Source organism: Pteronotus mesoamericanus, unplaced genomic scaffold (assembly GCF_021234165.1).
Source record: "Pteronotus mesoamericanus isolate MK-2021 breed Mesoamerican mustached bat unplaced genomic scaffold, CSHL_Meso_final contig_55, whole genome shotgun sequence".
In the NCBI taxonomy this organism is placed as follows: domain Eukaryota; kingdom Metazoa; phylum Chordata; class Mammalia; order Chiroptera; family Mormoopidae; genus Pteronotus; species Pteronotus mesoamericanus.
Genome location: NW_026555198.1, coordinates 578590 through 603525, shown reverse-complemented (window position 1 = coordinate 603525; position 24936 = coordinate 578590). Strand labels below are relative to the sequence as shown.

The window sequence follows — 24936 nt, the reverse complement described above, 5'->3', positions numbered from 1 at the left end:
CTACAAAGAGAATAACAAATGCAAATTTAAAGAATTATAACAAAATGAACACCCATGTACATGCCACCCTGCTTAAGATATAAAACATTACCGTTTCCTTTTTATATAATAGCTTAATTGAGTTAAATTTCATATACCTGTCTTTGACCTGTTTAAAGTATATTGTTGAATTATTTTCAGTATATTCAGACTTGTGCAACCACAATCAATTTTAGAACATTTGTATTATTCTCCAAACAAACCCATATATATTAGCAGTCAGTCCCCATTGCTAGCCTAAGGCACCCAGTAAAATACTTTTCACTCTGGATTAGCTGTTCTGGACATTTCATTTAAGTGGAATCACACAACATGTGGCTTCTTTCACCTAGCACAGCATTTTTAACGTTTTTCTATGTTGTAGCACTTATCAGTATATTGTTTAAAAAATTTTTAATATACCTCTGACCAGTGTGGCTCAGGTGGTTGGGCTTCATCCCACAAAATGAAAGGCCACCAGTTCGATTCCTGGTCAGGGCACATGCCTGGGCTGTGGGTTTGGTCCCCAGTTGGGGCGCCTATGAGAGGCAACTGATCATCGTTTCTCTCCCTCCCTTCTCCTCCCTCTAAAAATAAATAATAAAATATTTTAAAAAATTTTAATATAGCTAGTCAAGCTATCTTTTGATTATTGTTAATATATCTTTTTTCATCCCCTTTAATCTATCTGTCTTATAGAAAACATACACCTGAGTCTTGTTTTGTTGAATATACTCTTGACAGTCTCTTTTAATTGGCATATTTAGACCATTTATATTTAAAGTGATTATTTATATACTTGGATTAATATTTACCATGTTTCTAACTGTTTTCTATCCATTGCACTTGTTTGTTTCTTTACCACACCCCCTTTTGCTGCCTTCTCTGGTTTTAGTTAAACAGTTTATATGATTTTGTTTTCTCTCATAGTATATTTTTCTTCTTCTGAAAAATAAATTAGTGGTTTCCCTAGAGTTTATGACATCCATTTACAACTACTCTATAGCACTTTCACATAACACTGTACCATTTTATAGGTAGTCCACATACCTTATAACAGAGTCGTTGCAATTCTTCTCCCTCATCCCTTAAACGTTGTTCTCGTTTACTTCATTTATCCATAAGGCAAAATCACCCAATATATTGTTGCTATTGTTATTTTGAACAATTATCTATTAGACCCACTAAGAATAAGGGAAAAAAGATTGTATTTTACCTGAATTTATTATTCTCTGACACTCTTCCTTTTTTATGTAGATCTATGTTTCCTTCTCTCTGAAAGACTCAACAATTTTTGCATAGGTGGCCTATTGGAAATGATTTCCCTAAGTTTTTATTTGTCTAAGGAAGTTTTTTCTCTCCTCTACTTCTTTTTTCCCTTTTAATTTTACTGTGGTAAAAAAAATATGACATGAGTTTATCCTTTTAACAAATTAAGTGTACAGAACAGTATTTTTAAACTAAGCACATTTTTGTACAGCAGATGTCTAGAACTTTCATCTTTCATAATTGAAACATCATATTTATTGAACAGTACCCCCGTTCAGCTCCTGCCAATGACCATTTACTTCCTGCATCTATGAGTTTGATTACACTGGATACCTCATATAAATGGAATCATGTAGTATTTATTCTTCTGTGGCTGGATTATTTCACTTAGCATAATATCCTCAAAGTTCATCCATGTTGTCACATATGACAGGATTTCCTTCTCTTTAAAGGCTGAATAATATTACATTGTATGCATATACCACATTTTCTTTATCTATTCACCCATCAGTGGACACTTAGGTTGTTTCTAGGACTTGCCTATTGTGAATAATGTTGCAACAAATACCGGGATGCAAATACCTTTTCAAGATCCTGATTTTAATTTTTTCATGTAAATACCCAGAAGTGAGATTGCTGGATCATATGATAATTCTATTTTTAATGTTTTGATGAACCTCTATAATGTTTTCTATACATAGTGGCTGCACCACTTTACATTCCCACCAACAGTGCACTAAGGTTCCAATTTTTCCACATCTTTACCTGTATTTGATGTTTTTTAAAAAGAAAATAATGGTCATCCTAACTAGATGTGAGGTGATGTTTTACTGTGGTTTTGATTTGCATTTCCCTGATGATTAGTGATGTTGAACATCTTTTCATATACCCGTTGTTGACCATTTATATGTCCTCTCAGGAGAAATGTCTATTTAGGTCTTTTGCCCATTTTTAAATTGGGTCATTAATATTTTTACTATTGAGTTGTAGGAGTTCCTTATATTTTGGAAATTAACCCCTTAACAAATATAAAATTTGCAAGTGTTTTTTCCTATTCCAAAGATTTCCTTTTTCACTCTTGATTATTTTCTTTGCTGTGAGGAAGTCCTTCAGATTGACGGAGTTATACTTGTTTATTTTTCCCTTTGTTGCCTGAGCTTTTGCTGTCATGTCCAAGAAATCATTGTCAAGACCAGTGCTGTGACGTTATTCTTCTATGTTTTCTTATAGGAGTTTTAAGTCTTGGGTTTAAGTCTTGAACATATTTTGATTTGATTTTTATTTGTGTAAGATAAGAGCCCAATTTCATTTTTTTTTTGGCACATGAATGTCCAGTTTTCCCAGCACCATTTGTTGAAAACACTATCCTTTTTCCATTGTATATTTTGGGCACTCTTGTCAAAGATCAATTGAGCATATAAATGGGTTTATTTCTGGGCTTTCTGTTCTGTTACACTGATCTACTATCTGTCTTTATGCCAAAACCACACTGTTTTAATTATTCTAGCTATGTAATATGTTTCAAAATAACAAAATGTGAGTCATCCTACTTTTTTTTTCTTACCATTGTTCTGATGATATCGGGTCTTTATGATTTCATAGAAATTTGAGGATATTTTCTATTTCTGTAAAAAAGAGCCATTGGAAATTTTATAGGGATTGGAGTACATCTACAAATCCCTTTAGGAGGTATAGACATTTTAGCAATATAAAATTTTCTGATCCATGAATATGGGCTGTCTTTCCACTTGTTTGTATTTTTTTCTTTCATTTCTTTTATAATGTTTTGTAATTTTTAGGGTACAACTCTTTGATCTCCTTGGTTAAGTTTACTCCTAAGTATTTCATTCTTTTCGATGCTCTTGTAAATGAGACTTTTTTGCCCTTAATTTTCTTTTTGGATACTTTGTTGTTAATGCATAGAAATGCAACTGACCTTTTTTTGCAACTGACTTTTGTATGTTAATTCATATCCTGCAATTCACTAAATCCATTTATTCTACATTTTTATGGATTACTCAGTGTTTTCTACATATAAAATCATGTTATCTGTGAACAGAGATCATTTCACTTCCTTTTCTATTTGGATGAATTTTTAAAAAATATTTTTTATACAAAGGATTGTCCGAAACTACTATGAACAATTGTATGCCAAGAAATTTCAAAATCTTCATGAAATGGACACATTTTTAGAAAAGTATAATCTTCCAACACTGAAGGAGGAAGAAACAGAAAGCTCGAACAGACCAATAACAGTTGGGGAAATTGAAGCAGTAATCAAGAAACTCCTGGCACACAAAAGCCCAGGGCCGGATGGTTTCACAGGAGAACTTACAAAACATTTAAGGAAGAGCTAACCCCTGTCCTTCTCAGACTATTCCAAAAAATCCCAGAGGAGGGAAGACTCCCAGACTCTTTCTATGAGGCCAGCATCACCCTGATCCCAAAACCAGATAAAGACCCTACAAAGAAAGAAAACTACAGGCCAATTTCGCTGATGAACATAGACGCTAAAATCCTCAACAAAATATTGGCAAACCTCATCCAGAAATACATTGAAAAGATTATGCACGATGATCAAGTGGGATTCATCCCAGGCATGCAGGGATGGCTCAATATACGCAAATCAGTAAATGTGATACATCACATAAATAAAAGACAAAAACCACATGATTGTCTCGATAGATGCAGAAAAAGCATTCGATAAGGTACAGCACCCATTTATGATCAAAACACTCAGCAAAATGGGAATAAATGGGGCATTCCTCAACGTAATAAAGGCCATATATGGAAAACCTACAGCCAACATCATACTCAACGGGCAAAAACTGAAAGCTTTCCCACTAAGATCGGGAACACGACAAGGATGTCCGCTCTCACCTTCTTTTCAACATCGTACTGGAAGTCCTAGCCACAGCGGACAGACAAGAGAGAGATAAAAGGCATCCAAATGGGAAAGGAGGAAGTAAAGCTATCATTGTTTGCAGATAACATGAGAGTGTACATAGAGAACCCTATAGACTCTACCCAAAACCTTCTCAACCTAATAAGTGAATTTGGCAAAACAGCAGGATACAAAGTCAACATTCAGAAATCAAAGGCATTTTTGTACACCAGCAATGAAATAGAAGAAGAAGAAATCAGAAAAAAAATACCAATCGATATAGCAAGAAGAAAAATAAAGTACCTAGGAATAAATTTAACTGAAGAGGTAAGAGACCTGTATGCAGAAAACTATACAACATTGAAGAAAGAAATGAAGGAAGACACAAATAAATGGAAGCATATACCGTGTTCATGGATTGGAAGAATTAATATCCTCAAAATGTCCATACAACCCAAAGCGATTTATAGATTCAATGCAATCCCTATTAAGATACCAGTGAGATATTTCACAGAAATAAACAGACATTTCAAAAATTTGTATGGAAACATAAATGACCCCGAATAGCTGCAGCAATTTTGAGAAAGAAACACAAAGTAGGAGGGATCACAATACCAGTCATCCAACTATATTACAAAGCCACTATACTCAAAACAATCTGGTACTGGCACAAGAACAGACCCATAGATCAGTGGAACAGAATAGAAAGCCCAGAAATAAGCCCAGGTCTCTATGGGCATCTAATATTTGACAAAGGGGGCAGAAGCATAAAATGGAGCAATAATAGCCTCTTCAACAAATGGTGTTGGGAGAGCTGGAAAGCTACATGCAAAAAACTGAAATTGGATCATCAGCTGACACCATACACAAAAATAAACTCAAGATGGAGAAAAGACTTAAATATAAGTTGCAACACCATCAAAGTCCTAGAGGAGAACATTGGCAGGAAACTCTCAGATATCCAATGCAGCACTTTTTTCACAGATATGTCTCCTAAAGCAAGGGACATAAAGGAAAGAATAAACAAGTGGGACCTCATCCAAATAAGAAGCTTCTGCACGGCTAAAGAAAACATCAGCAAAATGAAAAGGGAGCCAACTCTATGGGAAAATATATTCACTAATGATACATCAGATAGAGGTTTGATCTCCAAGATATAAAAAACCCACTCGACTCCACTCCAAGAAGACAAACGATCCAATCAAAAAATGGGCAAAGGACCTGGGCATACACTTTTCCGAGGAGGAGATACAGAGGGCCCAGAGGCATTTGAAAGGATGCTCAGCATCACTACCCATCAGAGAAATGCAGATCAAAACCACCATGAGGCACCACCTCACACCGGTCAGAATGGCCATCCGAAACAGATCAACAAAGAACAGGTGCTGGCGAGGCTGTGGAGAAAAGGGAACCCTAGTCCCCTGTTGGTGGGAATGCAGACCGGTGCAGCCACTGTGTAAAGCAGTGTGGAATATCCTCAAAAATCTGAAAATGGAACTGCTTTTTGATCCAGTGATTCCCCTGCTCGGACTATACCCTAAGAATCCCAAAACACCAATACAAAAGAACCTATGCACCTCAGTGTTCATAGCAGCAGAATTGACAATAGCCAAGTGTTGGAAGCAACCTAAATGCCCATCAGTAGATGATTGGATCAAAAAGTCATGGTACATATACAGAATGGAATACTACGCAGCAGAAAGAAAAAAAAGAACTACTAAACTTCGCGACAGTATGGATGGAACTGGAGAGCATTATGCTACGTGAAATAAGCCAAGGAGAGAAAGACAAATACCATATGATCTCACCTATAAGTGGACTCTAACCAACAATACAAAGATGCAAGGAAAATAAGACCAGCAACACTGAAAGGAAAAGAAATCAAAAGAGACAAGAGGGAAGGAGGGGGGGCAGGGGAAAAGGAAGGGAAGGGGAAAGTCAAGGAACATATAGCAAGGACTCATGGACAAAACCAAAGGGGAAGAGCTGAGGGAGGGAAGGAAGGAGGGGACAAAGGAAAGTAGTGGGGGGTAGACAGAGACAAATGTATTTGGAAAAAGAAATTAAAGTAAAATTTTAAAAAAAAGAAAGTGGTGGGGGGGTTGGCAGAAACAAATATATTTGAAAAAATTAAAAAAATATATATTTTAGAGAGAGAGTAGGGAGAGAGGGACACAGCATCAATGTGAGAGAGAAGCCTTGATTGGTTGTCTCTCCTATATGCCCCAACAGAGGACAAGACCTACAACCCAGGCATGTACCCTGACTGGGAATTGAACTGTGACTTTTTGCTTTGTAGGATGACACCCAACCAACTGAAACATGCCGGCCAGGGCTGGATGACTTTTAATTATTTTTGTGCCTAATTGCTCTGGCTAGGATTTCCAGCATTATGATAAATTGAAGTAGCAAAAGTGGACATCCATGCCTTGCTCTGAATCTTAGAGGGAAAGCTTTCAGTTTTTCACTATTGAGTATTATGTTAACTGTGCTTTTCATATATTGCCGTTTAGTATTAATGTAATTTCCTTCTATTCCTAATTAGTTGCATGTTTTTAAATCATAAAAGACTGTTGAATTTTGTCAAATGCCTTTTCTGCATCTGTTGAGATAATTGTGTGATTTTCATCCTTTTTCTTTTTATTATTATTTTATATTTTTTATTATTTTTTATTTATAAATCATGTTGATCCTATTAAAGTTGTCTCAATTTTTCCCCCTTTACCCCCCTCCACCCATCCCAACCCCATCCTCTGCTCCCACAGTCAATTCCCACTCTGTTGTCCATGTCCATGCGTCATACATACGTGTTCTTTGTCTAGTCCCTTCCCCTTCTTTCCACCATTGTCCTCTTTCCCCATCCCCTCTGGTCACTTTCAGTGTGCTCCATGTTTCCATGCCCATGGTTTAGTTTGTTCATTATTTTGTTGAATAGAGTCCACTTATAGGTGAGATCATATGGTAATTGTCTTTCATCAATTGGCTTATTTCACGTAGCTTAATATTCTCCAGTTCCATCCATGTAGTCGCAAAAGTTAGGAGTTCTATCTCTCTCTCTTTCTTTCTTTCTTAAATGTAGATTGATTTTATTTATTTTTGTAAATGTCAAAGTTAATTATAAAATATTAAAAAATTAAAAACCATTATAACGTCTCAGCAATTAAACCAACATGACACCTGCACAGAAATAATCAAGTAAATCAATGAGATATAATGAACATTCTAGAGACAAGTGTATATATCTGATTAATATATGTATGATTAGGTTGGTATTTCAAATCAATGGGGAAAATAAGGCTTATTCAACAAATAAGTTGCATGGACCACTATTACTTGAAATAAAACAAATATAGAGCCCTATTTCACACATTATACAAAAAGTATTCAGGTGAGTTAAATATCAATATGTAGAATCAAAAGAGTTTTACAATAAAATAGAACTAATATTTTTCATGACCTGAAGTAAAATATTCAAACCCAGAATCTATAGTGTAAATATTGACAATATGACTATATTAAACATTTAACTATGTAGTAATATACATATAAAAAAGTTAAAGGACAAGGATTAGAATAGAAAAGTATTTGTAACACATATAAACATGGTTAATAGGTTTTTGCTTCTTGTTTTTTTGGGGTTTTTTTGGTTTTGTTTTTTTTTTAGGGAAAATAGTTCTACAAACCTTTAATCAATAAATGGGTAGAGAATACCAAAAAGTCATTTAAAGCTTTTTCTTAAAAAAATAATAGAAATAGGCAAGAAATATACAAAAACAGATTGTTTCAACAAAGAGTAAAGGAACAATTAACATAACATCATTGTCACATTCAGATTAATGACTATTAAAAATATTGGTAATATCAAGTACTGGCAACTCTGAAAGGAACTGGGTATTCATAGAAACTTTTTCTTCATTTTCTTAAAGCAGTCCCTTCAGCATATTTTGCAGTGCTGGTTTGGTGGAGGTATATTCTTTTAGCCTTCTTTTGTCTGGGAAACTCCTTATTTTGCCTTTCATTTTAACTGCGAGCCTTACTGGGTAGAGCAGTCTTGGATGTAGGCCTTTGCTTTTCATGGCTTGGAATATTTCTTGCCAGTCCCTTCTGGCTTGCAGTGTTTCTGCTGAGAAGTCAGATGCTAGACATATTGGGGCTCCCTTATATGTTACTACCTCTTTCTCCCTTGCTTGCTTTAGGATTCTCTGTTTGTCTTTGATATTTGCCATTTTAATGATGATGTGTCTTGGAGTGGGCCTCATTGGGTTCCTCTTGAATGGGACCCTCTGTGCTTCCTGGACTTGTGTGACTTTTTCTCTCCTCCAGTTGGGGAAGTTTTCCATCATTACTTTTTCAAACAGGTTCTCTATCCCTTCCTCCTCCTCTTCTCCCTCTGGTATCCCTATTATACTGATATTATTATGTTTCAGGTTGTCCTGCATTTCCTGCAATGTCTCTTCATTCCTTTTGAGTCTTTTTTCATTTTCTTGCCTCTCTGGGAGCTTCTTTCTACCTTTTCCTCCAGCTCGCTGATTTGGTCCTCAGCTTCATCTAGCCTGCTTTGGATTCCTTCTACTGTGTTCTTCAATTCAAAAAGTGTATTCTTTATTTCCTCTTGTCCCTTATTGATAGTTTCTATGTCCTTTTTCATGCTGATATAGTTTGCAGTAAGTTCGTCGTAGTTTCCCTGTAGTTTTTGGCAATTTTCTCTTAGCTTACTGAGCTCATTGAGCTTCCTTAGAACTGTTGTTTGGAACTCAATATCTGATAGTTTACTTGCCTCTATTTCTTTTAGTTCTCTTTGTGGGGATTCCTCCTTTCCCTTTGTGTGGGGTGTATTTCTTTGTCTTCCCATTCTTTGTGAGACTCTTCTCTTTTGCTTCTGCTTCTTAAGTTGATCTGTCTTGATTTCCTGACTTTGTGGTGTGAACTTCTATGGTTGGAGACCGCTGTTTTTACTTTCTCAATCTGCCTCTGATTATGTCAGATGTTGACCCTGTCTGACCTTTGGCAGTCTGTTGGAGACTTCCAGGAATCTGCTGTCTGTGGCTTTGTCCTTCAACTGTTAATCTATTCACTCTGCACTCATCAGGGCACCTTAGACAGCTCAGGGCAAGGTGGAGTCCCTCCTGGGGGCAGGGTTATTGGGTCCTCTCATGCTGCGCTGTATGGAGGAGGAGTCTGCATTGGGATCCCACAGGCTACTCTCTCAGTTCTCTCCCCAAAGCCTCCATTCCCAGTCTCTCCTCAAGTGTTACCAGACCTCCCTGCAGGCCCTTTAGCCAGGAATCTACTGTTTGTGGCTGCCACTCCGCACTCAGCAGGCAGTTTAGACAGCACAGGGTGGGGTGTAATTCCACCAGGGGGCGGGGCTATGGAGTTCTCTGACCCTGGTACAGCTCAGGGGGAGTGGTCTATGCATGAGCAAGATGGTTGCTGCCACATGGGCAATGAGTTAACACCAAGATCCTGCCGGGTACTCTCTCAGTTCTCTCCCCAGAACCTTCTTTCCCAGTCTCTCCTCAGGCATCTCCAGCGCACTCTTCCCCTGCCTTTGCCAGAGACCAGGGTAAGTGGCTGCAAAGAAAAATTTTGTGTTAGCCCTTTAAATGGCTCTTTGCATCTCTAGCCACCTGTCTCTGGCAGAGAGCCACCCTGCCGCTTTTCACAGCTGGCTGTTATCCGTGTACTTTTGGGGATCTGTTGTTGTGTGCTGGAGATCCCCGCTTTTTGTTTAGATCCCGCTCCTCTCAGGGGGATCCAACTGGCTGTTTCAATATCCTTCTGGTACTGCTGCCTGTGGACACCCCGCCCACCTTCTCAGTTCTGTACCGCACTCCTTACCAGTTAGATTGTGTTAAAGCCTATTCTTCTGTCTCCGTGGTTACAAGGCTCCTCTCTCGCTCTTGTTCAGTTGTTTGTTCCAGGTGATTTCTCCACAATTTACTTGTAATTCCAGGTTTGTCCTGGGAGGAGCTCAGTGTGACTTCCACTCACTCCTCCACCATCTTGATTCTCTGGTACTCTGTATTTCTTTATGTGGGTTTGTATGAACAGCTGTACTTACTTGCTTTTATGCTGTAAGTTTAGGATTTCTTTTAAGATGGGTCTTCTAGCAAAGCATTCTCTTAGTTTTTATCCGAGATTGTTTTCATTCCATATTTTTTATTGTTGGCACTATTATAATTGTTCCCTATTTTCCTCCTTTTACATTCCAAATTTTTTGAGTGATATTTTGAATGGATAATGAATTCTTGGTTAGTAGTTTAGTTTTTTTTTTTTCATTACTTTTAGTGTGTCATTCCACTGTTTCCTAACCTGCATTAATCCTGATGAGAAAATAGCTATTAATCTCATTCAACTTCCACATCCTATGATGAGTGTTTTTCTCTTTCCCTTTTCAACATTTTCTCTTTGTCTTTCAGCATTTTTACTATAATTTTGTCTGTGTGTGGATCTCTTTGCATTTATTCTATTTGAAGTTCATTGAGCTTCTTGACCGTGTAGATTAATATATTCCCAAGTTTTGGATATTTTTAATCATTATTTTTTCAACTATTTTTTCTTCATTCTCTCTTTTCTTTTCTTTTGGTACTCTCATGCATATGTTATTCTGCTTAAAGATGTCCCACATTCCCTAAGGCTCATTAATTTTTCTTTATTTTTTTCTGTTTTTTTTTTCAGATTACATTATCTCTATCAATCTATCTTTAGGTCCACTGATTCTTTCTTCTGCCAGTTGAGATCTATCATTGTGTACCTCTAGTGAAATTTTAAATTTAAATTATTGTACTTTTTAACTCTGGATTTTCCATTTGGTTCTTTTAAACAATTTATCTCTACTGATATTCTCTGATTTCTCTCTACTGATTTGATTTGATATGGTCATAGCTTCTTTTAATTCTTTAAGCATGATTTCCTTTTGTTTTTGAAACATGTTTCTAATGACTGCTTTGAAATTTTTGTTAAGTATGACATTTTTTTCATGTACACAGACCATTTCTGTTGTCTCCCCATCCCAACTTATGTATTGGTCACACATTCCTATTTTTTTGCATGTTATATTTTTTTTTGAAAGCTAGACACTTTATACAATTTGCAGTTTAGTAATCATGAATACTGATTCCCTCCCCTGCCTCTCCGGGATTTGTTTTTGTTGCTGTTACATACTTGTTTAGTAAATTGGCTGTACTCTATTAGTGAAGTCTATTTGTCCCACAGTGTATAAACTCTGATATCACTCTTCAGAGGGCACAGCCTGGGTCATGCACATAGTTGCCCTGAAATGACAGTAGTTTTAGAATGGCTCTTTTTGACTATTTCTCTCACTGATCTCTCAGTTAAGCTGTCTGTACTAGTTAGTGTCACACCCAGCTATTAGGCCTCACTAATTTTTAGCAATAGTTCTAATGTATTTAACAGTTTCTTAGGGCAAAAATTGCTCTGCCCTCTGATCCAATTAAGTTCAGGCAGGGATAGTCTGTTTTTATTTAAATTTTATTTTTCAATTACAGTTTACACTCAGTATTATTTTGTATTTGTTTCTGATGCACAGCATAATGGTTAGACAGTCATATACTTTACATAGTGATCCCCCCAATATTTCCTGTATGCATCTGGCACCATACATAGTTTTTATAGTATTATTGAGTATATTTCCTATACTGTACTTTACATCCCCATGACTATTTTGTAACTACCAATTTGTACTTCTTAATCCCTTCATCTTTTTCACTCTGACCCCTCCCATGTGGCAACCATCAGTCTGTTCTCTGTATCTTTGAGTCTGTTTCTATTTTCTTTTTTCATTTATTTTGTTTTTTAGATTCCACATATAAGTGAGATCATATGGTATTTTTCTTTCTCTGACTGATTTATTTCACTGAGCCTAATACCCTCTAGGTCCATCCATGCTATTGCAAATGGTAAGATTTCATTCTTTTATATGACTGAATAATATTTCATTGCATATATGTACCACCACTTGTTTATCTACTTGTCTATTGATGGGCACTTGGGTTGCTTCCCTATCTTGACTATTGTAAATAATTCTGCAATAAACATAGGGGTGCATAGAGTCTTCTTTTTAAGATTTTATTTATTTATTTTTAGAGAGAGTAGAAGGGAGGGAGAAAAAGAGGGAGAAAAACATTAATCAGTTGCCTCTCACACATGCCCCAACCAGGGACCCAGCCTGCAACCCAGGCATGAGCCTGAACTGGGAATCGAATTGGCAACCTTTTGCTTTGCAGAATGTCTTCCAACGAACTAAGTCACACCAGTCAGGGCACATCTATTCTTTTGAATTAGTGTCTTGAGTTTCTTTGGAAATATAACCAGAAGTAGAATTGCTGGATCAAAAGGCAGTTCCATCTTTAGTTGTTTGAGGAAATTCCATACTGTTTTGCACAGTGGCTACACCAGTCTGCATTCCAACCAACAGTGCAAAAATGTCCCCCTTTCTCCACATCTTTGCCAGCACTTGTTTGTTGATTTATTGATGATGGCCATTCTGACAGGTGTGAAGTGATATCTCATTGTGCTTTTGATTTGCATTTCTCTGATGGCTAGTGACATTGAGCATCTTCTCATACGTCTCTGGGCCCTCTGTATGTCCTCTTTGCAGAAGTGTCTGTTCAGGTCCTTTCTCCATGTTTCAATTTGTGTGTGTTGTGTGTGGTGTGTGTGTGTGTGTGTGTGTGTGTGTGTGTGTGTGTTTATGTTGAGTTGTATGAATTCTTTATAAATTTTGGATATTAACCCCTTATTGATGTATCATGGGTGAATGTGTTCTCCTGTTCAGTGGGTTGTCTTTTTGTTTTGTTGATGGTTTCTTTTGCTGTACAAAAACTTTTAAGTTTGTTGTAGTTCCATTTGCTTATTTTTCTTTTGTTTCTCTTACCAGAGGAGATATATCAGAGAAGATATTGCTAAGAGAAGTGGTAGGGGTAGTTTTTGAGACCAGCCTTTGAAGTCTGTCCTGGCCCTTCTTAGCCCTTCTTAGCTGTCTCTTTCCCTGATTATCTCTAGCGACTAGCTGGCCTAAGATTTAGCTTGTTGCTTTTAAGTAGATAGCTACTAACCTTCTCATATTTCTTTACCACCAAAATCTTCATTGTTTTTACAAGAGCCCTTAGGCTTGAATTTTCCCACACTCTTTTTGAACTAAAACCATTTATTTTGAGGGAAGCTTCAGAGCTTTCTGTTCCTATGGACTGTCTTTCCCCTTGAGCAAAATGTTTGAGTTACTGCTCTGGGTGCTGAGCAAGGCCATAACCTTTGGTCTTCTCTGCTTGCGTCTCCCAGCACAGAATTTTACCCTTCAAGTGAGCTGGGGTGAGGGTGATCGGACCTCCATATTTTCAGCCTGCCACTCTTGGGGTAGACCTTCTCCATATGTATGCAGGCTGAGTGAAGAAGGAAGCCTTGAACCTCTGCCACACTTGCCAGGAGCTTAGGTTATTCAGCTCAGAGGTGAAGCTGATGAGATGTGCTAGTGAGATATTGTGTCCTTGGATTGGGAAGTGAGAGGAAAGGGAGGCTTGTCCTCTTGGCCACATTTGCCTGGAGTGTGGCTTGTGTCAAGCTTAGCTGGGAAGAAAGGAGAGTGGGAGATAGGAGGTTACGGCTCAAATGCCTGAATTTGCCCTGTTCTGAGTTTTAGAATATTTTCTTGCATAAATGTTTTTTTATAACATTAAGGCAATGTATAGAGACTTTAAATGGTTGTTTTTATGGTTTCCATCAATTATGCTTGTTTCCATGGGAAATGGGTCCATGGAACATTTTATGCTACCATCCTGAAAGTAAAATTCCTTACCACTTTCTTTTAAACCCTTTTGTGCTATTGCTTGATCTCAGCCTAAATTTTATACCACTTTTATGTTGTCTCAGTTGATAATTTTCTGTCACCAGAAGCTTTGTTGCCCAAGATAATGTACTTATTTCTAAATCATAGTTCCCTCACTTGTAAAGTGTGGATAAAACCATTTACCTTGCAGGGTTGGTATGAGGATTAAATGAAATAATGTATTCAAAGTACACAGCACAAAGCCCAAAGTAGTTGTTGCCATTCCCTATTTCTCCTTTGTTCATCTTCTACCAGCTACTAGCTGTTTTTCAGGAAAAAAAATGTGATATTTCAAATATACATAGAACAGAGATAAAATAAAGTACACTCACAAACCCACCATTCAGCTCAAGGAACGAATTATAGGTACAATTGGAGTCCTGTGTATACTTGCCAATATTTCCTGCTCCTCCCTCCCTCATTAGAGGGAACCACAGTCCTAAATTTGTTTTTATCATTTCCAAGAATGTTTTTATACTTTACTACTTATCTTCAATAAAGAAAAAATGGTTCAAATGTGTTTTTCCTGTGATGGGTACATAAACATCCTGTGTGTATAAGGGCAAATTTCTTAACACCGATAAAAAGAGATCTCTCTCATGTTAGCTTCCCATTTCTACAAGCACATTCTTTTCCTTTTCGACTTAAAACAGCAATTCTGGATAAATATCAGAAAGAAATGGTGTACCCAAAACAGCAGCCTTTTGTAGTGTTTAGAGAACTTTCTGTGATAATTCTATGTGCTAAAATGTCATTGACTGAATGTACCCATGTTATGAATTTAACTTTATAAATAATAATAGAGATTCTTTCAAACTTTATAGTTTAAGGTTTGTTACTTTTGTTAATTTAAATATTCTCAAGTTTTGGAGGAATTATTCTACCTTGTTTGCTTGATTTTGGTTAGCGATGTTTTTTTGAGACTTATCCCTTGAAACAGTAAGACTCAGCACAGTCCCATAGAACTGAATTTTTATCTTACTGGTTTATTTACAGGTAAGGGATGAGTATTCAATGAAAATACTTGGGGTTTTTCTCAGATGTGCTTTTAATATAATCTCAGCTATTTTACATTCATCTTTGATTTATGCTGACATACTAGAGACAAGCACAGTTTAATGAAATTCACAGAAAATTCAGATGACAATCCTGTATTAGATGAAGGTTTCAGCTGAAATAAGGACATTGGTGGACTTCTGTTCTTTCCTTGATGAAGCAGTAGATGCTTACAAGCAGGAAAATCACTCTGAGCCTGAACAGACCAGCCAGTTGAACGGCTTCCTTTTGGCCTGCAGGTGGCAGTATCATACCAGAAATGTGTGTGGCAATTGGCACTGAGAAGGCATGCAGCCTTAATTAACATTGCATGATTGCATGTTGTTGCCTTGTAAAAAGTGCAGTAATGTATTATCTGAATTTGGATATATAAGCAGACTCCAGCCTTGGTGTGTCCTCAGATTTACATATATTTGAATGGCTGCCCCAATCTTTTGCTATCCCCTGGGTGAGGTCTTTTGGGATTTCCCCTCTCTCTCCCCTCTGGCTTGCTACTGTAGTTCATGTTTCTCCCTTACAAAAATACCCACTTCCCTCCCTTGCTTCAGTGTGGCATTCATTCTTTTCACAAGAGAGACCTGGAGTTATAAGAGAAGTGGAGAGAGTTAGTGCTAAGACAGATCTGGACCTTACTTCTGTTTCTATTGCAGCAACTACCACAAACACCACAGTGTACTTTTCCTTTTGTTAGTTGTAGTCACTCTGTGTTATCACTGTTGTCAGCAGTGAAGACTATGGTAAAAACCCAGAGTTGTGTACTTGCTTTGGAGACAGGGAACAAAGGAAAAATTCTAAGACTCAGTTCTGTTCTGTTCCTGTCTTTGAAGAACCAAGGAAGGGAGAAAGTGAGACTGAACACAAGCAAAAAGTGGTGGGGACAAAAAAAAGGAGCAGGCAGCCTAATCTCTGGGACTGGAAAAGTGAAAAAGGGATAATAGCTATCCACCCAACCCAACTTAGCAGCATCTTTGGAATTTTCCACTGGCCAGAGTCCAGGGCCTCTCAGTTCCTTATGCTTCACCTCCCCTTTCCAGGCCACAGTGATTCCCATGAAATCCTGGTAGGGAGGGGAAATAAATATCTGATTATTTTCTAGCTGTTCTAAGGTGTTATCATTATTCAAAGTAGCAATCTATGCAAAGATTCCACAGAAACACAGTTATATGAGATGGTTAAGCTCTGTAGTAATGTTATAGTGTAAGATAGTTTTCATGAGTTTTCCAGTCCAATCCAGAACATACCAGAGCCCTATCCAACATGAATTCTATATGATAAATGTGTGTTGAGTTTCAAGTGACATTTTTACATTGAGAAATACTTCTGTTGTGTTATATATACAGAACACATTAAACTTGAAAAGCAAGTCTTAACTCACATTTCACACAGCTGTATAAAATTAAAAACTGCAATTTAAAAGACAGATTGTTCTTTGGAATAATGATATAGAAGGTGGGGCAAAGTAGGTTTACAGTTGTTCATATGGAAAATAATACAATAATTAATGAATAATAATACAAGAATAAACTCTGTGTTTGGTGATCTCACAACTATAAATCTTTTGCCCCAACCTGTATATACATTTGTGTATTATATTTGTATATAATGATATTAATTTGTATATGAAATTTATTTGGCTAATTAAAATGTATCTTTTTAGGATCTATTTATCATAATGGACAGTTGCTTTAAAAGACGGTTTTGTTCTTTTGTTGCACTAGTAAAATGTTCTTTCCTTTTTTATATTTTATTTTTTAATTACAGTAATAAAATGTTCTTATCTTTTGAATAATTGGTGGTCTCATGTTATACTGAAAAATTTAAAAACTCTTTTATAATATTTAAGAGGCCTAAAAGTTAGAATTCTGCATGGGAAGTAATAACAGCGTACACTATAACATTTGTTTTCAATTGTTGTATCCCTTGTATCAATTAGAGTAGAACGTTGAGGATGTGGGAAGTTATTTAGTCATGGAAAGAAAAAAGTAAGACTTGTCAACTATACTGAAAAAAAATTAGGAAAGTGATTTTCTCTAAATTACATTTCTATTCAAACACGCTCTCCAAATTTGATTTTCCTAATTATATTTTATATGTGATGAATTTTTAAACCTCTGTGCACTTTATGCTCTTGATTGGATATTAAATATCAATTGAACTTCCATTAAGCTGGTAATCCCACCTTAATGGTAGTTTTTTAAAATGTGACTTTAGCAGGGTATAATACTTGCCTTGGAGTAATGATAATAGTAATAACAATTCATCTAATGTCTACTTTAAAATGTATAACATACTTCTTATACAAAGACAGAGTGGTGTCATGGAAAGACCTGAGGCTTTGACTTCACACTTGGGTACAAACCCCAACATAGCCATATACTTGCTGTTACTCACTATTTCTGAGACTCAAGTTTTTCATTTGTAAAATGAGGATAATGCTTGTGTTGAAATGTGAATATTAAAAAAGAACCAAGTCATGCAAAGATCTTAGCATGAAACAGTAGTCTTACAAACCCCAAGTATTTAATCTCACAATTTTAGTAGGAAGTAGATTTTGTCTCTGTTTTACAGATGAGCCAGCTGAGGCTAGGTCACTGATCCAGGGTCACCAAATCTGTTTTATGACTTCAAGTCCTGGGCACATTCTTCCCCTCAGCAGCTTCTGGAGCAAGATTACAAAAACTGCTAAAATAGCATCAATTATTAGATGTGACCACTCAGGTGTAATCTGGCTTTCCTTAAGGCAGTGATGCTCAGCCCCTTTCCCCTCTGACATGCATGTGATACTCAAGGCTGCTGGGACATTAGCTGAAACTCCATTCTTTTCTGTCCTACTAAAAAGCCCAAGGAAGATGAGTGTATATTAATAGGGATAACCTGCAACGCACCCTATTCCCAACACTTGTAGTACTTAATGATCACGTTTCACTGAACACATTTCACAACTTATTGCAGTGCACCACAGTTGGGAACCACTGAAGAAGATGTGGTCTAGGGAGAATAGGTATGTCACTTTGTAGTTGAGGGTTTATGTTGGAGAGTGATGAAAGAGATTGGTGGGGCAGGTAGGAGTCTAAAAAGTTAAGACTTGATCTCATAGGCAATCAGAAGTTCTTGAGTAGGGAAGCAATAGGAGTAGAATGGTGGCCTACACGATGGTTCAGATGTGAAAAAGCCTGAAAGCCAAGAGAGCAGTTAGTTTACTGAAGTGAACCAGATAAAAAGACCTGAACTAAGGTAGTGGCAGTGGGAATGGAAAGGAATAAACAGATACAAGAAGACTTGTGACTGATAGGATATACATGGGCAAGCAAGGAGGTAAAGGGGTCAAGTGATAGGCAGGAGTTTCAAAATATGCTGTCATTTAGGAAGTAGGTATTCTTCTTTAATTACATTTTGTGTAAATGTATATTAAAATGATCTTGCAGACTCAGAACCCAACATCCTATTCATGGAAAGGAGACAATCCACAGGGTGCTAGAGGGCAGAGAAAGCACAAGCTCAGAATAAGACATTTACAAGACATAGTTAATAAACTATTTATATAATCTTTTTTTTAAAATTTTTAACCAATTCATTTGGGTAGCTTGATACACTGGTTTCAGATCCTAGGTTAAGTGACTTTGTAATTAGTCAGACAAACATGCTGCTATCTGAATTTAGGACTTAATTCTGGAACATTACAAGTGGGTACCCTGGTGAAACAAAGCACTGGTGAGTTGCTGCCCTTGGCATCTGGCCAGTCAATAACCAGAATGTTTGAAGTTACTAAGAAAATATTTTTTTAAACCTGATGTTGAGGTCATCTGATAGACTGTATGCCCTATTCCCATGGGTGCAGGCTCCTTAAGGGTGGGGATTTTCGTTTTGTTTATAGAAGTATCCCCAGCAGAGAATGGAGCCTGTTGCTTAGTAGATGCAATAATTGTTGGATGAGTAAATAAATACGTGGCTCACCACCGTAGCCCCAAGTGCTGCATGCAATGCTTATTAGATAGAGGAACTGAATAAAGGTTTATTGAATCAAGTTAAAATGAATTGGACAGCATTTGGATTAGTGAAACAAAATTTTACTTAGTTTTATGTTGTGTGAAATACAGTAAAATAATGTCCAGTTAATATTTTTTTTCATGCAATATTAAGCAGTAACAGGACTGTATTTGTTCTTTTGCTAGTGATGTTCTGGAACAATTTATGGAAAATCAAGGTGCATCTAGCCCAGGTATACTCATTTTAACAACAAGCCTCAGCAAACCATTCATGCGACTGGAGAAGTATGTTACTCTCTTGCAAGAGCTGGAACGGCATATGGAGGTAAAAGAAAGCAAGTTTTCTTTTTTAACTTTGAAAAACTTTATTTGTTAAAAATGTTTTTCCTACACTGGCTCAAAATTTACCTCTTCCTAACTTACTTTTTAAAAAATATTGTATTATTGTTCTATTAGAGTTGTCCCAATTTTTCCCCTTTGCCCTCCTTCACCCAGCCCACCCCCCACTCCCACAGTCAGTTGCCACTCTGTTGTTCATGTCCATGGGTCATTCATACATGTTCTTTGACTAGTCTCTTCCCCTTCTTTCCACCATTATTCCCCTTTCCCCTCCCCTCTAGTCACTGTCAGACTGTTTTATGTTTCCATGCCTCTGGTTCTATTGTGCTCATTAGTTTGCTTTTGTTCATTAGGTTCCTCTTAGAGGTGAGATCATATGGTATTTATGTACAACGTATGGGTCTTTACTCTTGGAGGAAGCTGCCAGTCTGCCTTCAAACTAGCCTTGCTGGGGAATTCAGAAAAAGCCTTAGTTTCCAAATTTACTTGATCCAATCTTCCTTCTTCACAGATCTTAAGTTTTTCCTTTTTATGCAGCAAAATCAGAAAGGGCCTTTCTTTTTTTTTTTTCCTCTGAAGATTCTTGGCTTTTTAGGCATTTTTATTTATCTTTTACAGCTTTATTGAAGTATGATTAACAAATAAAAATTGTACCTATTAGGTTATACAACATGATTTTTAAGGTGTGTAATGTGATGATTTAATATACATATACATCGTGGAATGATTACCACAATCAACTTAATTAACACATCCATCATGTCATATAGTTACCTTTTTTTTTTTTTATAGTGAGAACACTTCAGATCTACTCTCTTAGCAAAAGCATACAATGCAATGTTATAAACTATACTCACCATGAACTTACTCATCTTATAACGGAAAGATCTCCACGCTTTACCATTAAATATTCATCATTCTTCCTCTTCCTCTTCTCCCAGCTTTTATCCTGTCGCTTCACTCAAATCTCTGCTAACTTGTTGACTTAGGTTTTCTTCTGCCCTTTCATCGTCATCTGTAGATAGTGGTTCAATCAAAATCAGCCAAGAAAACTTTTGTTCTGATATAAAAACCAACTTTATTGTGGGATATAGACAGGAATATTTATCTTGAGAGCACTGTAGGCATTGAGTTGCTTGACTCTGGATTATCATGGAAGATTCTGGTATTTCCTTAAGGATTAATTAATGGGACCAATAGTGGTTTGTTTCTTTATGCATCCATACATGTACATCCAGGTCCCCTCACATTTTTGTTTATAAACTTAACAAGTAATTTGCCACAGCTGTAGCATAGCCATGTTTTCTAAATATCAAGACTTCACTGAGACCTGATAATTGAATTTTTTACCAAGAGCTCTTTTTAAAAATCAAACAAAAGGGATAGCTTCTTGAGCCAGACTTGTCTGATCAAACAAGGGGTTTGAGGTGTGGCTGGGGGAAGCTGCATTTACCCTACTTGCTCTTCCTGTGTCTGGGGAGAGGTTTTGAGGTTTATAAGGTTTGATTATCTTTAAAGAAAATGGTTGCACACAGCTAGTTTTGTCAGCATTTGTAAGGACTGAAAGCATGTACTCTGAACAAAACTACATTCTCAGGTTATTTGACCGGCCAAAAAGCTGGAGGCTGTGGGGAGCTAGTGAGTAAAGCCTATTGGAATGAAATTTCAGTTAGGGCTTGGGAAGGTATTGACCTCTGGATGCCTTTCCAAAAGCTAAACCAGTTCACTGAACCATTTGAGGTTTGCCCCTCCTTGCTTATCACAAAAACCAGAAACTACTGGCCTCAGTTTCTGTTACTGCTCAGTGCTGAACTACAAATATACATTTAATTTGGGGAGAAAAATCCCCAAATGCTCCTACTGCCTGGATTCTCTATCTTGGCCTTCCTTTTATCAGAGCCCATTTCTATTTCTGCCTCCATTTGCTGTTGGTCACCTGCCTTTGGCTGCCTTCCATTTCCTACCATCAGATAATACACACCCTTAGCATTGATTCACCACCTGCAAGACACTTGATCCAGCTTTCTGATTGTTTAGCATGGCTGCTGGCTAATGGAAGAGTAGAGCCTGAACTTCACAGTTATTAGCTAATTTGGGTAAGGATAAATTTAACTATAAAAGGATACAACCTTTCTTTTTATAAGCAATACTGTCCTTGGCTTGGATCACACCTCTAGTCTCTTCCGGTCTGTGTTCTATCACCCAGGGCTGGTTGAGCAGCAGATTTTGTCTTTCTGTTACTCCAGCTGAATTCCAAAGATTAAGCACACATATACCCCAAGGTTAGATACATATCTATGCCTCATATACCCCCAAAAAGGTATACATATACTCCTAAAAACCTCTGCTTTCCCTTCATAAAGAGTTATGGAGATGTACATTTCTCAAAGCTGGTTTTTGAACCTGTCCACTTTTGGGTGTTGTAAGCTATTGCAGACCATATGTAATCTTTGCATAAGAAGGAGCGTATGGTATAAAACCTGGAATTTTTCTCATTTGTCATTTTGAGTCTGCTGAAAGAAAATGTAGGCATTTTAGGAGATTAGATTGGATTGATTTTTCTCTATCCACCACTCTGTTTCCATAATTCCCTATCTCTTGTCATGTACTAACACCGTGACTTAATGATGCCTCCCAAATAATTATTACTTATTAGCAGCAAAAAAAGAAATGGATTTTTTTGTAATAACCATACCTAGTATGTTGTTATCAAGTATAATGATGTGCTACAAGCTGTCTTAATTTCTTTTTTTATTTATTATTTTATTTTATTTTTTTGAAATTAAATTTTTTATTGTTCAGTCACAGTTGTCCCACCTTTCTCCTCATTGTTCTTCCCTGCCCCATCCCCCTACTCCCTTAATTACCTAATAATTGGAGGTGCTGAGAGTCCCAATGCTCAAATGCTGTTTTGTTTTTTGATTTTTAAATTAGCATACGTTAAAATTGACTTTTTTTCTTTTGGTGTACAGTTCTATGACTTTTAATACATGTATAGATTCATGTTACTACTACCACAATTGAGATACAGAACCATTTAATCATCCCTCAAAATTTTATCTGTCTCCTTGCAGCTATACCTTCTTCCCCATCTAACTTCTGACAACCACTGATTTGTTCTACTTTAATATTGTTTTAAAATGTATTCCTTTAATAGGATACACATCCAGATCATCAGGATATTCTGAAAGCAATCATAGCATTCAAAACTCTCATGGTAGGTAATGCTCTAAAATTATAATTCTTAATTTTGTATGCTTTGTTCCTAAAAGAGTAATTGGTGTGTAACATTTCTTTCCTTATGCAAAGGTCTTCAAAGTGGAAACGATAAGCTCTAGTGACAGTATCGTTGTGATTGTTTCTTTTAATTTTTGTCTTCCAAAAATCATGCTTACCTAAGAAAGGTTGCCAAGCCGAGGGTATAACGCACTCACATTTGAAGTCTCTGCCACATTAAGCATTGCTGTGTAGGTGGGGGGTTTCCTTTAGTCTCTTTGTCTTTACCCCCATGTTGCTCACCTTATGTTGGTGCAACTTGTCGTTCACTGATTGACATCAATACTGGATTCATTTACTTATGCCAAAAGGTGTGAGTTTATTCTTTGCATATGAAAAAGAAATCCTTCATCACATAGAAAAGGAAAAAACCTACTAAAATACAATTGCTTTACATAGATTGCTATAAAAGGCACCTGTAATCTTGTATCTTGAGCATGATGGTTAATGTCTTCTTGAACCAACTGATGTAAAACTACTTGGTAGCATTTTAGGAAGAAAGAAAACATTATTTTGGATGATTAATTAAGTTTAGCTTCAATATAAACATCTCTGTAGCATTCCAAGTGATTGGATCAATATTTAGTTATTGATTTTTGCTGTAAGGTTGTGATACAGCATTCACCATCATCTCATTTTCATTTTTGCTGAGAAAGATCATTACCTGATGTGTTTATGGTTAAACAACGAATTGAAGACCAGAGTTAGGAAGTAGGTTAAAATTGCTGTTATAGGTCAAAAACAGTCTAATATTGGCAGTTTTACATCATTCAATACATGAAACCCATGTAATTTATTATCACTTGTGTCCCTTTCATTTTTTCTCTGTAAATTGAATTTTAAAATGCCTCTTTTTTAAAACTATATTTCTTTCTAGTCATTTTACATGTATATTGTAAAAATTGATTTGATAGTGACAGTATATTTATTCACCCTGTAGATGCTTCAAAATATATGTGTACAATGAATTTATTTCTTCAAGCTTCCATTTAGCTGAAAAGGACAGCATAGATTTTATAGTAAACACATCTCAAAAAATATAACATTCATTTGGAAACAGTGGCATAACTAACCATATGCTATTTCATATTCAATTTGGAATGAATACTGTTAAATTACTCTAAGACAACCTCATACTTTCTGAAGCAGTGGTGGGGGTGTGTGTGTGTGTGTGTGTGTGTGTGTGTGTGGTATTCATACCCCACATATTGATTCTTGGTTTGGGTTTTCAATTCATATTCATGAAATTCAGTTGTATCTCTTTTTTCTAATCCTTTTAGGAATAAAAATTAATTTAATATTTTAATTGAATTTACTTCTAGTCCCTAAACAAAGTATAGGGCAGTGCATATGTTTTATTATAAGGTCAGTTTAATATACTGTGGCATAAGGAATTAAATTTTCCCTTTTTCTAAACTCTTGGGGTCACTTTTAAAAAATTAAGAAGTTACTTGATTGGAAACTGAGCATATGTTACAACAATAAAATTGCTTTGTACCTAAGGCACTATATTTATGCAGATAAACGAGATTGAGAGGAGGTAGAGCAGTGATACCAACCAGAAGATCTGAATCTACCAGTTGCTCTTCTGGCTCTGTTCAATGTGATTCTGCTACCTGTCTTCCCATACCCCTTGCAGGGGAGAAGAAACAAGCTCCTTCCACCATTTTATCTTATTTTAGCAAAATAAAAATTAGCTCTTCTTCACAAAATTTTTAGGGATTCAAGGCTAGAGATTTAGGGTAGTGGAGCTTTCTTTCTGTCAAGATATTGGTAATGGGATGGATTCATGGGGAAAGGGATTCAGTGGCAGGCTATGAAAGTCAAAAGCCACATCTTACTTTGGTCTTGTTTTAGGTCTATTTCATAAGAATTCCTATTCCTTTGCTTTGGTTCTGTAGGGACAGTGCCAAGATCTAAGAAAAAGAAAACAGCTGGAGTTGCAGATACTTTCTGAGCCTATTCAGGCATGGGAAGGGGAGGATATTAAAACCTTGGGAAATGTGATTTTTATGTCACAAGTAATGGTGCAGTATGGAACATGTGAGGTAAGATGTTTCAAATTTAAACACCATTTTTCCATCTTTCATATTTTTCTTCCTTTATTTGTTCTTCCATCAAGGTCAAATGCTTGAACATTCAAAGAAACTGAGCACCTATTCTTTGCCCAGCACTGCCAGGTGCTGTCAGAGATAGGAGGAAAGAACACACAATGATCCCTGCCTTCAAAGAACCCCCTAAGGACAGATTAAAAAATAAGC

The 24936-nt window shown here is 36.6% G+C and overlaps 1 protein-coding gene across 2 annotated transcripts in view; it reads left to right on the top strand.

The window, feature by feature from the left end:
* ARHGEF6 (Rac/Cdc42 guanine nucleotide exchange factor 6) overlaps positions 1-24936 on the top strand; it is a 172971-nt gene that overhangs the window by 102154 nt on the left and 45881 nt on the right. For both annotated transcript variants that reach the window (XM_054579556.1, XM_054579554.1), the window contains 3 exons: positions 19247-19385; positions 22557-22616; positions 24577-24723. In XM_054579556.1, the coding sequence (XP_054435531.1) occupies positions 19247-19385; positions 22557-22616; positions 24577-24723 (346 nt within the window). The remainder of the gene's footprint in view (positions 1-19246; positions 19386-22556; positions 22617-24576; positions 24724-24936) is intronic.